Raw genomic sequence first — 14,622 nt, 5'->3', positions numbered from 1 at the left:
AGGTCAAAAAATAGTATTTTGGATGAAATGTACCATTGAATCAGAATTACTAAAATATAGCATTTTGACATTATAATTTCTCTCAAAATATAAATTTAACATATAAAAATGACATTTTCCATTGGAGATGATTTAACAAAGTATAAATTGACATTACCATATCATTTCACACAAGAGGTGAATTCATCTGCATAAATTTTTTGGGTTCTGTACTCCAATGTATAGTGTAGTTTTGTGGACCACCTTCTTCTGACAAATTGGAATTCAATGCTCCACAATATTAGCTTACCAACTAAAGTAACTTTCTGGGTGAAAATCACCTCCAGTGAAATAGTGTAAACATTTGCTCCATTTTTGTGAATGAATAGTACTTACCATAGTGGGTAAAAAATTATATTTGCTTTATACATAATTTATATATATATATATATATATATATATATATATATATATATATATACACTGTTCAAGTATACTCTTTTTTCCTCCCTTATTTCTTCTTCCCTCCCTCCTTCATTTCAGCAATCCATTTGAAATAAAATTGAAATCCCGCCACTCAGCCCTTCTTCTCTCCCAAAATATCAATCAACCCAGTTTAGAATTTGATTTCTTTCCAAATAGATTTTGATTGAAATCCCACCACCCAGCTACTCTTCTTCTCTCCCAAAATATCAATCAACCCAATTTAGGATTTGATTTCTTTCCAAATAGATTTTGATTTCTTTCCAAATAGAAACAAGAAGCAAGCTTTATTTCGAGATAGAATAAGCAATTCTATTTCCAAATGCCCAACTACTCTTCTTCTCTCCCAAAATATCAATCAACCCAATTTAGGTTTTGATTTCTTTCCAAATAGATTTTGATTTCTTTCCAAATAGAAACAGGAAGCAGGCTTTATTTCGAGATAGAATAAGCCATTCTATTTCCAAATTGAAGATCAGATCAGACTTCTCCAAATCGAAGCAAGAGGTACGATTTCTTTATTTCTGCCATTCTTTTAGAAATAAGAGGATTTCCTTGAAAATAAAATCTGAAAATTATACCTGTATCCCAAATTATCCTTATTTGCTACAGCACAACAATTTCCCAACTGCAGCACAACAATTTCCCAACATTTTCGTAACATATATCCTAAAGTATTTGTAAAGTGGTGCATCACAACATTTTCCTAAAGTACATCCCAATATTTTCGTACAAACATCCCAGCTTATTTGTAAAGTGCATTCCAACAATTTCTTAAGGTGAATCGCAACATTTTCCTAATGTGAATCCCAACATTTTCCTAAGGTGGTGTACCATTTAAAATGGTACTATTTCCTTCTTCTTCGTCGCCTTAGACCGCCGTTCTTCACTTCTTTTTCTTCGCCTCACCGCCGTTCTGGTGCATCCTAACATTTTCCTATGATGAATCCCAACATTTTCCGAAGGTGCATCCCAACTTATCCCAACTTATCCCAACTTTTCCAACCTAGCTTCAAACCTTCTTCCCTTCTTCTTCGTTTTCCCTTCCCTTTTTCTTCATCTTCGTTTATTCGAAATTCAAACCCTAACCCTCAGACCTTCCTTCTTTCCTTTTTCTTCATCTTCGTTTATTCGAAATTCAAACCCTAACCCTCAGACCTTCCTTCTTTCCTTTTTCTTTGCCTCAATCCTTCCTTCTTCCCTTATTTTTCTTCGCTTCAGACCTTTGATCTTCACTTCTTCTTCTTCGCCTCAGACCACCGTTCTTCACTCCTTCTTCGCCTCACCATCGTTCTTCACTTCAGACCACCATTGGTACTATTTCTTTCTTCCTTTTTAGAGAGAAAGAGAAAGGAAGATGGTCGTAGCTTTTAGAGAGAGAAAATGTATTTTAGAAATAATATTTAAAGTTTATATATATATGAAATATATTATTTAAATGGGTGGTAAAAAATTAATTACCCAATTTTTTTAATTGATGTGGCACATTCTCAGTCACTTATTTCAAATGGAGCAAATGGTTTCACTATGCAACTGGAGGTGATCTTAGTCCGCAACTTTCTTATAAAAAAATATTATATCCTTGCACATGGACTCTCACTCAACTTGTATAGTACGGTTTTTCAGCAAACAAGCACCATGGAAAGAATTAAACGCATAACATCTCCATGTTCATGACTTTAAAGTTCATGTGTGTGTGACCACACACATACACGTCATATATGGATCCCTTCCTCAATCATTCAAGCATTGTGAAGAAAGATCGAGATGGGAGAAATTAAACATTTCAGCCACGAACATCCCTTGACTCCATGTATAGATCTTGCATGTTCTGGTAGTTGTCGTGGTTGTATGAGACGCATCTCCGGTCCTGCCTACCGTTGCTCCTCCGAGAAGTGCAGGTTTTTCATCGACTCTTCGTGTGCTGAACTACCATAAGCCATAATACACCCGCTTCACCCCCAAAACGCACTCATGTCAAAAACACGTGGCACGGAGTGCCATGCCTGTGGCAGCTACAGCGAGGGCTTCTTCTTGTGTTGTTCTACTCGTGATTGTGAATTTCAACTTGATGCCGTTTGCGCTTGGTTGACACCCAAAGGAGACCATGAAGGTCGTGGTCATGAACAAAAGATCAATTGTATTAGACCAACACAAACCTTAATCCAAACACGTTCCAGCAAACTCTTGATGCACAAATCTTTGATCAAACGTACAAGAATTGACGTTTTAAGTGCAAGTCCTGTGCACCAGATTCGAATCCATCCTTTGATGGTCTGCGATATGAGTAAGACTTTTGATCGTTCATGTTCTGCTTGCAAGCTACTTTTTGAGGATTCGATCTACGTGTGACTTGAATGCAAACTCTTGCTGCACAAATCCTGCTCCGAATTCCCACTAGAGATCAAACACCCCTTCCACTCACAACACACTCTCAACCTCTTTTCAAGGGCATAGAGTTCTTTTCAAGATCGAACGCCGATGACAACAAGTGCCATGCTTGTGGCCACCATGAAATGCGCTTCTTCTTCAGCTGTTTTGAATGTCCATTTGAGCTGGACATTGTATGCGCTTCCCTAACACTCGCCACAAACTCTGAAGATCACGAGCATCATAATTTTCAACATCTTGGCCAAAACCATCCATTAATTATTTGTGATATGAAGAACAAATTTAACCAGTCTTGCTCTGTTTGCATGCAAACTTTTGAGAATTCGATGATAATTTATGTTTGTCTTGAGTGCAGAATATTGCTGCACAAATCATGTTTCAAATTGCCAGTAGAGATCAAACATCATTACTTGCACCCAGAATACCTTTTCACCCTCTCCACTCAATCAACTTCCATAAAATCTCTGGGATACATTGCCTGCTGGGTATGTGAAGAGCAAATTAATTATGGTTGTTTATACCATTGTAAATTCTTCAATATTCATACTAAATGTGTTTGGTATATTTTTTTCAAGCGAATAGTGATGCAAGACAATAAGTCAAAAAATAAAGCTGTGGGGGAATAATAGCATTTAATAATTTGAAAAATAATTATTTTAAAAAAATAGAAACATAAAATACCAACCTTAGTAACAAATTTAATTACAAAACTTTGAAAAGGAAAAAAAAAATAGTTTGAATAAAGGAATGTAACTTTTTTTTTAAAAGAATATAAAAAAGAAGAAATAGAAGAAGAAGAGGAAGAGGAGTAAGAATGAAAAGAAAGAAAAAATTAAAGATATTTTTAAAAAATAATTATTTTAGTGGCCATTTTTGTAAAATTTTATAAATTATAAGCCTATTTGCAATAAAAATTAATTGGCCCAAGGGTAAATAATTATTTCAGGGGGCATTTTTCACTTTTTTTTATAAATTATTGGCCTTTATGTGTAACAAAAATTAATGGTCATTTTCTAGAAAAAATTTATTTTAGGGGGGCATTTTGAAAACTTTATAAATCATAGGCCATTTTATAATTAAAACTAATGGGCTAGCATGGGCCCAAGGGGCATAGCCCCCGGGCCTATGCTGGCTCCACCCCTGGGAGCACATCACTTTTACAGGATTTACAGGGAGAAACAACTGATTTTTATGTGTTTTTAAGAGACATTATGCACAAGAAGTTGAATTGCAGAATACAACATAAATGAACGCTACTAAATCATACAGCATATCCGCATCTAGCCACAACAGCAGCAACATTGTGGGTTATCCTCATAGGGCGGGTGGTTGAGCAGAATCTTCATTCCGTAGCGCTTCCTCATCATCTGAATCGATGGTGATTCTATACGGGTAGCACAGTGCCACCAATATATACAGCACAAGAATGACACTACTTGAAACTGCCAGTGTCCAATAATAGTTATCCAAACGACTCCTGTTTAAGGTGTCCTGGAACCAATTTTGCTTCCCTCCCTTCTCACTAACCTTCCCCACCATCCGTACCGAAAGCACACTAGCCATGGTTCCTAGACCAAATAACCCATTGGTAAAAAAATTTAGACAGCGTCCCATGGAGTCACAATGAATTTATCAATGCTTCTTTCAGATATTCCATCAACCATGCCAAGAAGGAGAAATTGTGGAAGCAACCAAAATATGCTCATTGGGATTTTCTCGTCTGGCTTGTCAAGTAAACCATGGCTCCTAATTGCATTGTGCCTTTGAGTTTCCACTTTTGCAGCAGTGATACAACATAGTACTGAAAATACCATTGCTACGCCAATTCCAGTTGGGGGACCATATCGTTTTGATCCCGAACCTAAAAAATAGTTCTGTATTTTGAAATATAATGCAGTAAGTGTATTTTTTGCAAAGTCATAGTTTATTAGGACATTAAACATTAGAAATAGTGGAAGAGGGACGGTGCTGTGTCCCAACTTGCGGTTCATGTGGCTTGCTTGCACAATAAAGTAAGTTTTTCCAATAGATATTACCACCCCAAAAAAAATGGTGCTCATGCAGACTGGGACCATGCGAATAACAATTTTGGTTTCTTCAACCTCTGTAACACTACAAAGTCTCCATCTATTTTTCTCTTGTTCTTCTCTACTTAGGGTTGGCAATACAATTGCAGCCTTGTATAGGAACCTGCATTCAACATTAATGTTGCAATAGTGAATTTGAAACTGAAACTGAAGACCTACAATTGTAGGTTGTGCGTGTATCAATTCTTCTTGTTTTCGATCTCAATAACAGAACATTATCATTTAAGAGAAATAACTAATTGGGTACTTTTATTGTTTTACTGTACTCTAAAGCAATTAAAGCATGGTAGTGCTGGTATGATAAAGATATAATTGTTGGGGGGGTGTAATTAAAGGATTCAATTCTTTCAATATAGATCAAAATGTGAGAGAGAAAGAAAACTATTGGGGAATCTGATATTGAAGAGAGAGTGTGAGAGTCAAAACCTGAGGCCATTACTGTGAGGGATAACTGATCGATTAATGGAAGAATACTCATTGAGTTCACTAGCATTTTGTGGGCATTGGTGCCATATCTTGGAAGCAGAAGCCACAAAAACTCTGAACACAGTTGTGAGAGGATTCCCTTGTGGCAATTTAATCATGTATGAACACGAGCCAGTCGAGAATAAAAGTGTTGCCACCACCGTGCATATAGCCGGAAGTCCAAACAGGATTGACCATGGATTTATAATTGGAAGTACAACATCTCCAATTATAGGGATGATGAGCACAGCAGAGATGCCAAGTGACACTCTATAGTCTGTAATGTGATCAGTGTAGAATGAATTCAAAGAGACAGCGTGACCAGATATCCCCACGGCTATCAAAGCTAAAGCAGTGTAATAGAGGATTTTTTGTGCGAGACCGATGCATTCTGGCTTGTATGCACTGCAGGTACCTGTGGATTTAGAAAGAACTGGTGGCGTAGACATAGCCAAGAAGCCTAACCCCTGCATATATATATATATATATAATCAAGTTCATTTCTTTTGGGTAAAGTGTTAGTATTTCCTTAATATTCTGCAAACTTCATCAGCAACCAAAAATGAGTTCTGAACAAAAAGAAAAATCAGGAGATCGAATCTTCAAAGAGTAATTACTTACAATGCTGTAGGAAATACTGGACACCAACAAGCATTGCATAATCACCCACGAAGGTGTCTACAAGGTAGGCAAAGCCTATTGGCATTATGAACGCTACACCTGCCCAAATGTTTATAATGGCAGCAGCAGCATGCGTGAAATTAAGCTTCCAAACATTTGTTAAGTATGTCATCATCAACCACATAACATACTCTGCTAACATGTCAGCCCACATCAGAGCTGCCAATGAAAGGAAACAATGAATCAAACTGCAGTAAAATAAGAGTTGTGATATAAAGAGTGGTTAAACTCTCCGAAATCAACTGGCTAGCAATTTTTTTTTTTCCCTGAATGGGGATTGTTAGGTAGATTTAGATATACTCATGATTCATAGTATGAATTACGATCGCAGTGTAACGGACTCGACAAAGTCAGTATAAACTAATCAATGGGAATGGCGTACGGACTTAAAAAAGAGTCGCGATATGGCCTGCCATGGATTTACTTAAACATTTAAATTGCATAAGAATTATTTTTAAACTAGTCCGGTTAATTCACTCAAACTAACCAACAACCTAATGGTACCAAACCCCTACTTCTCAAAGAGAGGTCAGGGGTTCGAGTCTCAGTGGAGGAGGCATGTGTGTGTGAGTACCAATTCACTCAGACAACCAAGGGAGTGATTAGCAATTTTCAATAGAACACATAACCACTAGCTTCACAGCGGACTAGTAATAAGAAAAAGCCCCTTAATCTTTTCTTCATTATATGATTTGCTCACAGTGAGAGAGACAAGAGGTGAGTTCTACCAAAAGTATGAATGTATGAGTCCGTGAATGTTAGCCAAATGATTCAAAGGAAAAGTACCATATGTATATTGGATTGAAGAAGTTTCACTATCCAATGAAGACGACCTAAGTGTGAGGAACGCACACAACAATGTTTTCCACCTAAGGGACTAAATTGATTGAAGATGCTTTCCGCTGCATAAAATTAGAGCCTTGGAATTGGAATTTATGAAATTTAAGAAAAACAATTAAAAAAATTTAACTAAATTTTTTTGAAATTCCACAAATTCTATGCAGCCGAACACACCCTGTGGTATTTCAGCAGACAATCAAGCTCCAAAGTTGGACTCTGAATAATTGGAAACTAAACTGAAATCACTTAATGAATTGTTTTGTTTTAACTGAATTTAATTTTTCAAACACAGTGCAAAACTCTACTATAATTTCTTTCCTTTTTCCTTAGTTCTCTTGGGCGGTGGATAGTATAATGGTTTAATCCAGTGTAACCAATACCAACATATATATATATATATATATATATATATATATATATATGAATATGATTGAGACAACTCAATTACCTTTAATCCTCGTAAAAGTTACCATTTTTCAATCAGCTTATTATCAACTCCACCTTCTGCGGGAGGAGATTCTAAAAAAAGAAAAGAAAAGAAAAAAGCAATGGAAGTAAATTCTCAGTGATCTAAAGCAATCACGAGAAAAAATAAATTAAATAAATCCTTTTTTTGTGAGTCTATAAAAGGAAGACTTACTGAAAATTATGGTGAGAAAAAGAAGACTGGGCAATCTTCTTCAACTTGATAACCTCCAAGTCTAGAAATATAGTTTACTCAGAGAGAGAGACTAATACCTCTGGATATGAGATCGAGGAGTTCAGACACAATGTCAAGTATGAGAGAAGAAATTAATTTGTGTGTGTGTGTGAGAGAGAGAGAGAATGTGAGTGATAGTCTAATATAGAGAGCGCATTATACGCATAAATCCAATAAAAGAAAGAGCGTTGACATCGAGTCAATGAACAATTTCTTTTTTAATGAAGAAATGGAGCATCAAAGCATAACAGCTTCTGGTAACATCAATATTGAAATCTGTATATGTTGTGCCAATAATAATAATAATAATGGGATAAAATGCAAAAAAAAACCCCTTTGAATTACTACATTTTTACAAATAACATCTTTGAATCACATATTATCTCAACTATTAATTTATTACAATTAAGGACAATTCCATTTTTCATTAAATTTATCATTTATTATTAAATTAGTTTTTTTTCTTATCTAAATATTAATTATTTTATTTTACCTTAATTTTATTATTATTACTATCAAGTTATCATTAAAATGAAAAAAAAAAATTTAAATAGATTTGTAAGTATCATTTTCTAAAATAATTAACTTATTATTAAAACTTTATTATTTATAATAAAACTTACTATACCCCGTTTAAACTTTTTTACTCTAAAAATGTATATTCTTTTTCATACAATATATTCATAAAAAATTAATATATTACTTAAATAAAAAAAATACGTTCTTTTTTATGCAATATATTCATGAAAAATTAAGAAACTACTTAAATTATTTTAAAATTTTATACTTAATATTTTAATTTAAGCAATTAATTTCAAAAATTAAATGTAAGGTTATGCAAATTTTATGGAGAATATATCGTCAAATTATTATGGTTTGTTTTTTTGTAATTTATTTCAATAAGAAAAATAGATTAAGTACGATTCAATAAGAAATGTCATTATAGTCATTTAATGAAAAATGATATAGGCATTGGGGCATTGTGCAACAAAATGTAATTCATAAAATTCAACAATACAAATGAACACAATTATATTATATTATTTGATAATGGAAATTAATTGAAAAAAAAAAAGAAAACAATAATACAATATATAGTAAAGAACGGACTTAAATAATGAGAGGCGTGCAAATATTGTTTTAAAGTCGTATGATCTCCCTACGTGTAAGTGCAACCATTAGAAGTTCAAGATACAACACATATTCATTAATGATCTTTTATGTATAAGTTCACAGAAAGACAATAGTGTGAGATATAAATTTTGTAATTGGCTAATTTCGTTGACAAAACAAGTCCGATCGAGTTGTAAATTTTCAATTCAAAATTTCGAAGATTGAAGATCGGAGGCGGATTTGAAGAAGGTCAAGTGTTTATGATATACCACACTCCGAGATGATGAGAACAATGCTCTAAGAAGGTTGAGTGGTAGTAAGAACATTTAGGAAGGGTTTTGGAAGGTTCGAAAACAATATTCATCGTTCTGTCCATCTTAAACTGGTTTAAGATTTATCGAACAGGTTCAACATTATCAGAATTGCAAAATTTCAAGACTAGCCATCTTGAACCGATTCAAGAGGGCTGAACTGGTTCAAGAATTCGTGGGATTCTTTACTGGCCATCTTAAACCGGTTCAAGGTCTCCTGGCAGCACTTGGATTTTAGTTTCCTTTTTGCTGGAAGTTTCCTTTCTGATTCCAACTTTCTTCTAACTCCTATGCACGAAATTTATCATATTTTATGAGGGATTAGAACTTTCAAAACTCTATATAAACCATATCATATATATTGGTTTATTCACGACTTTAGGGAAAATCAATCTATATTTTGAGAAAGCCTTTTTGAGAGAGAAAAACTCAGAAAATCAAATCTGATTATTCTGAATTTATTTTTGAAAGTACAAATATATATTCATGAGTGATTTAGCTGTGTTGTTCTCTATCTCATCGAAATTGGAGCTGTATTGAAGATTCAGATATTCCGGATGATCAACAGAATTTAATTCTTCTACAATCAAGTTCAGATATTGAAGAACAGAAGTAAACGCAGTCACACTTTGGAAGGGTTGGAGCATTCGTGGAGTGCTGTCTGATCTACCTGCTACTCTTCTACAAATATCAAGTATAAGTTTGAGATCAAGTTGCTGTTGGACAGGGAGTCGCAAAGCCAGAGGATCGTTAGCGGTTGGTGTGGTGTAGAACGATAGGGTGTGAACCAGAGTCAAAATTCGGTATACTTTGTTTCAAATATAATGGATTGGTTTACTTTGGACTGCATAGTCCACGAGGTTTTTCTCATGCAAAAAGTTGACGTATTTTATCAACTAGAGTTTCCTCGCTAAAATCCTGGTGCAATCTCTCTAACTCTAACTTATTTTACTTTTCATATATTTGTGATTGTGGATGTTTAAATTGATCATATAATTTAATCAATCATAAATTGAGCAAGTTAACCTAATAATCATATCTAGGTCATTAAATGAGTTAATCACAATTAAAATCAATTGAATATTTCCGCACCCCACGTAACTTTGTTTCACAATTTGGTATCAGAGCGGCTTACTCGATATATAGAATTGATCATATTTGTTGATTTATTATTGATTTTTGCATCATGTCTGAAAATTCATCTGTTGATGTGTTGCCTTTAACTCCTGTTTTTGAGTCTATCACAAGCATGCAAATTGAGAAGTCCAAGTTTAAAAAGAATTTTGAAAATTTGTTAAAGAAATTAAATCTTGCGGAACTTGATAGAGATATTTATAAGTTAGAAGTTTCTGTCTCTAATAAAAATTTGGAAGAAATTGGCTATAAGAATTTGAATCTTCTACATAAAATTGATTTTCTGGAAAAGGACTTAAGAAGATAAATTTGTTTAATAAATCACTGGAACTTAAAATTAATAATTTGAGTATTGAATTTGTTAAATCAAAACAGTCTTTTCAGAAAGTTGATAGTAACACTTACAAAATTGATATGTTGAAAGGAGTAGTTGAGAATACTTGTAGTAACAAAGATTTGGCTTCAACTTCAAAGGATTTACAAAAATCTAAAAATGTTTTTGTGAAAGTTGAAACCAAGTCTTGTGTTATTTCTAATTCTCCTAAACTTATTTCAACATGTCATTTTTGTGGTGAAAAAGGGCATATCAAGTATAAAAGTCAGAAAAGAAAAATTGAATTAGGAAAGAAATTGAAAAATCTAGAGAGTTCAAATTTAAGGAAGAAGAAGATTATGATTGTTGAGCCTTGTAACACTTTGCTTAGAACAATAGGGAAATCATTGCATAATGAATTTAAAATTGTTTGGATAAAAAAAAAAAAAAGAGAATTTTAAGTGTCTTGCCATGCACACTGCACTTAGAGCACTTGGTCCATGTGGTTGGTATTTTGATAGTAGTTGCTCTAGGCATATGACAAGAGATAGAACATTGTTTACCACTTTTAAGGAATGCTCAGTTGGTACTGTTACTTTTGGTGATGGTAAAGCTTCTATTATAAGTGGTAAAGGTAAGATCAAATTTTCAGGAATTGGGAAGTTAAAAAATGTTCTATATGTTAAAGGTTAATTAGCTGTTAATCTGTTGAGTATTAGTCAAATATATTATGAGGAGTTTCAAGTCAATTTTACTCAATAAAGGCGTCTTGTAACTAATGAAAAAGGTGAATACATCTTGGAACTAGAATTTATGATAATTGCTATATTGTGTTTTCAGATCCTTCACTTATGTGTTTTTATGCAGTTACTAATGAGGCTGTTTTATGGTATTAAAGATTTGAACATATGAATTATAATGATTTAGTGAATTTGTCTAACAATGATCTTGTTCGAAATTACCTAAATTGAAAATGCCTAAAAATGAAATATGTGGTCTATGTTAGTTAGAAAAACAAACTAGAGTGTCACATAAGAGACTTATTCATAAAGTCACTACTCGACCTTTAGAATTGATTCATATGGATTTGATGGGTCGCATAATACCTGATAGCATTGGAGGAAAAAAATATTTGCTTGTTATGGTTGATGATTTTTCTAGGTTTACTTTTGTTGCATATTTGAGAGAAAAATCTGATACTTTTATGAATTTCAGGTTTATTTTCCAACTTATTCAAAATGAGAAAGGATATCGAATTAATCGAATTAGGAGCGACAATGGAAGTGAATTCGAACCTAAGGAGTTTATTGAATATTGTGATAAGAATGGCATTAAGCATGAATTTTCAGCACTTAAAACACCACAACAGAATGGTGTAGTGAAAAAGAAAAATAGGACAATTGCAGGTATGGCTCATACTATGCTTTAGGAGAATAAGATTGCAAGTCACTTTTGGGCTAAATCAGTACATACTGCTTGTCACATCGTAAATAGAGTTTATCTTAGGCCTGGAACTAACAAAACTTCATATGAATTGTGGTATGATAGGAAGCCCACTTTTAAATACTTTAGAGTCTTTGGATATAATGAACACTTAGGTAATTTGACTCTAGAAGTGATGAAAGTGTGTTTTTAGGTTATTCACAAACCAGTCGGGCTTATAGGGTTTTTAATCTCAGAACCAAAGTGGTTATGAAGTCTATAAATATTGTATTTGATGATACAAAATCTAAGATAACTTCTTCTCAACTTGATAAAGAAGAAACTCATTTTGAAATTGCTGGAAAAAGGAAATGACCTACAATTCATGAAGAAAAAAGAGTTAAGGATTTAGGTGGAGAAGGTGAAGAGGTTGAAAAAGATGAAGACGAGGAATTAGAGGTTACCATTGATGAACCTATAGGAATTCCTGCACCATCTCTAGATATTCCCACATCTAGCAGTTCTAGAGTTAGATTGAGTTATCTAATTGACAATGTGATAGGTCCATGGGATAAGCATAATACTAGGAGTGCAGTCCGTGATGAGGTAAGACACTCATGCATTGTAGATTATTTAATTCACTCATATCACATAACTCAGTTTGAACCTAAAAGTGTTAATGAAACTCTTCAAAATTCTAACAGGCTTATGGCTATGCAAGAAGAATTGCTTCTATTTGTGAAGAATGATGTTTGAGAATTAGTGCCTCGACCTAGTGATGTTAATATCATTGGGACCAAATGGATCTTTAAAAATAAGCTTGATGAACATAGTCTTATGATGAGAAATAAAGCTAGATTAGTTGCACAAGAATACACTCAAGTTGAAGGAATTGATTTTGATGAGACTTTTGTAACTGTTGCTAGACTTGAGTCTATTCAACTTCTTTTTGCTTTTGCATGTCACTTTAAATTCAAATTGTTTCAAATGGATGTTAAAAGTGCTTTTCTAAATGATATTTTGCAAGAAGAAGTTTATGTAGCACAACCAAAAAGGTTTATTGATCGATTTTATTTTTCATCTTAAAAAGGCACTTTATGATTTAAAGCAAGCACCTAGAGCATAGTATGAGAAATTGACTTCTTATCTATTGCATAAGGGTTTCAGAAGAGGAGGAGCAGATAAAACGTTGTTTATTTTTAGGAAAGGAAAAGATTTTCTTATTGCTTAAATATATGTGGATGATATTATTTTTGGTGCTACACGTGATAACCTTGTTCATACTTTTTCTAAAGATATGAGTAAAACTTTTGAAATGAGCATGGTTGGTGAACTGACTTTCTTTCTAGGTCTCCAAGTGAAACAACTTGATGATGGGATTTTCATATCTCAATCAAAGTATGCAAAGGAGCTAGTTAAGAAGTTTAGTATGAAAGATTCAAAGCATATTCAAACTCCTATGAATACTTCATCCAAATTGGATAGAGACTCTGATCCTAAGAAGGTTAATCATTTCTTGTATAGGAGTATGATTGGTAGCTTGTTGTATTTGGCAGCAACCAGGCCAGATATTTCATTTAGTGTAGGTGTTTATGCTAAGTATCAAGCTGATCCTAGAGAACAACACATTCTTGCAGTTAAGCGTATTATTCGTTATGTCAATAGCACATTGAATTGTGGATTGCGTTATTCTTCTGAGTCTAACTCTGAGATTGCAGGCTATACTGATGCTGATTGGGTTGGTAACAATGATGATAGAAAGAGTACTTCAGGTGGTTGTTTCTATATTGGTACTAATCTTGTTTCATGGTGCAGCAAGAAGCAAAATTGTATATCATTATCGTCTTGTGAGGCTAAATACATTGATACTGGCACTTGTTACACACAATTGCTTTGGATGAAACAAATACTTCTGGATTATGGAGTTAATCAAGGTACTATTTCTATCTTTTGTGATAATACTAATACAATTAATATTTCAAATAATCCAGTTTTGCATTCAAGGACTAAGCATATTGACATTCGACATCACTTTCTTAGGGAACTTGTTGAACAAAATGTCGTGTCTTTGGAAAAAGTGCATACTGATAAGAATTTGGCTGATATTCTCACTAAACCATTAGAGGTTCCTAAGTTTTCTCATTTTAGGAAATCTATTGGTGTCTGTTGTCTTGATTAGATGCATTGTAAAGACATAGTCTAGAAAGGATTTTCATGCATATCTTGAGAGTCTAGATTATGTTTTTGGGTGTCACGACCCCAAATTTTCCAATAAAATCCTCAATTTATACAAATCAGATACATCAAAATACACCATGGATCACAAAAAAAATGCCCTCTTTTATACAAAAATCAATTTCCTCAAATACACAAAAAAAATTCTCCAAATAAATAAAATAAAATCCTGTAACGCCGACTCTTCAGCCTAAGCCCGAATCTAGCAATCCCTGTTCATCTTCAATACCTGAAACTGGAGGGTGGTAAGACAAAAAGTCCCAGTAGGAAAAACCATAACAAAAATTTCATGGAGGTTTAATAAAACAGCTTCACAAAATAAACATATACAGGTGAGTATAAACAAAATACATATGCATTTCATGAAAACATTTAATAAAATCATTTGAAGCAAAACCTCCCCATACCATTCAAGGTATAGAGAACCAAGTATAATTCTCCACTGGATCATCAAAGCCTCGAGCTCCA

The 14,622-nt window shown here is 33.6% G+C and overlaps 2 protein-coding genes across 2 annotated transcripts; one reads left to right on the top strand and one right to left on the bottom strand.

Moving 5' to 3' along the window:
• Positions 1–4,451: 4,451 nt before the first annotated feature.
• On the bottom strand, positions 4,452–7,399 carry LOC132281062 (protein NRT1/ PTR FAMILY 5.5-like). Its single transcript, XM_059782799.1, has 4 exons — positions 7,375–7,399; positions 6,027–6,245; positions 5,367–5,820; positions 4,452–5,043 (listed from the first exon to the last, which is right to left on the bottom strand). The coding sequence occupies exons 1-4, from the start codon at positions 7,397–7,399 to the stop codon at positions 4,452–4,454; spliced, it is 1,290 nt and encodes a 429-aa protein (XP_059638782.1).
• Positions 7,400–13,378: 5,979 nt separating this feature from the next.
• LOC132281061 (secreted RxLR effector protein 161-like) lies at positions 13,379–14,098 on the top strand. Its single transcript, XM_059782798.1, has one exon. It carries the CDS (start codon positions 13,379–13,381, stop codon positions 14,096–14,098), a length of 720 nt encoding a protein of 239 aa, XP_059638781.1.
• The last annotated feature ends 524 nt before the right edge of the window (positions 14,099–14,622 follow it).

The sequence above is a fragment of the Cornus florida genome, unplaced genomic scaffold (genome assembly GCF_030987335.1).
Source record: "Cornus florida cultivar Cherokee Brave unplaced genomic scaffold, ASM3098733v1 CherokeeBrave_3.0.0_Hap2_Chr11, whole genome shotgun sequence".
Taxonomy (NCBI): domain Eukaryota; kingdom Viridiplantae; phylum Streptophyta; class Magnoliopsida; order Cornales; family Cornaceae; genus Cornus; species Cornus florida.
Note: the sequence above shows the minus strand (reverse complement) of the source record. Positions and strands in the feature narration are given on the sequence as shown.

What these genes read in the sequence shown, in the direction of transcription:
- LOC132281062 (XM_059782799.1), bottom strand. Translation starts at nt 7,399, where the DNA reads ATGGTAACTTTTACGAGGATTAAAG. An exon ending in AACTTTTACGAGGATTAAAG is followed by an intron (nt 6,246 to 7,374) that starts GTAATTGAGTTG and finishes TTTCATTGGCAG; the next exon opens with CTCTGATGTGGGCTGACATG. An exon ending in CCAGTATTTCCTACAGCATT is followed by an intron (nt 5,821 to 6,026) that starts GTAAGTAATTAC and finishes CTAAATCCACAG; the next exon opens with GTACCTGCAGTGCATACAAG.
- LOC132281061 (XM_059782798.1), top strand. Translation starts at nt 13,379, where the DNA reads ATGAATACTTCATCCAAATTGGATAGAGACTCTGATCCTAAGAAGGTT.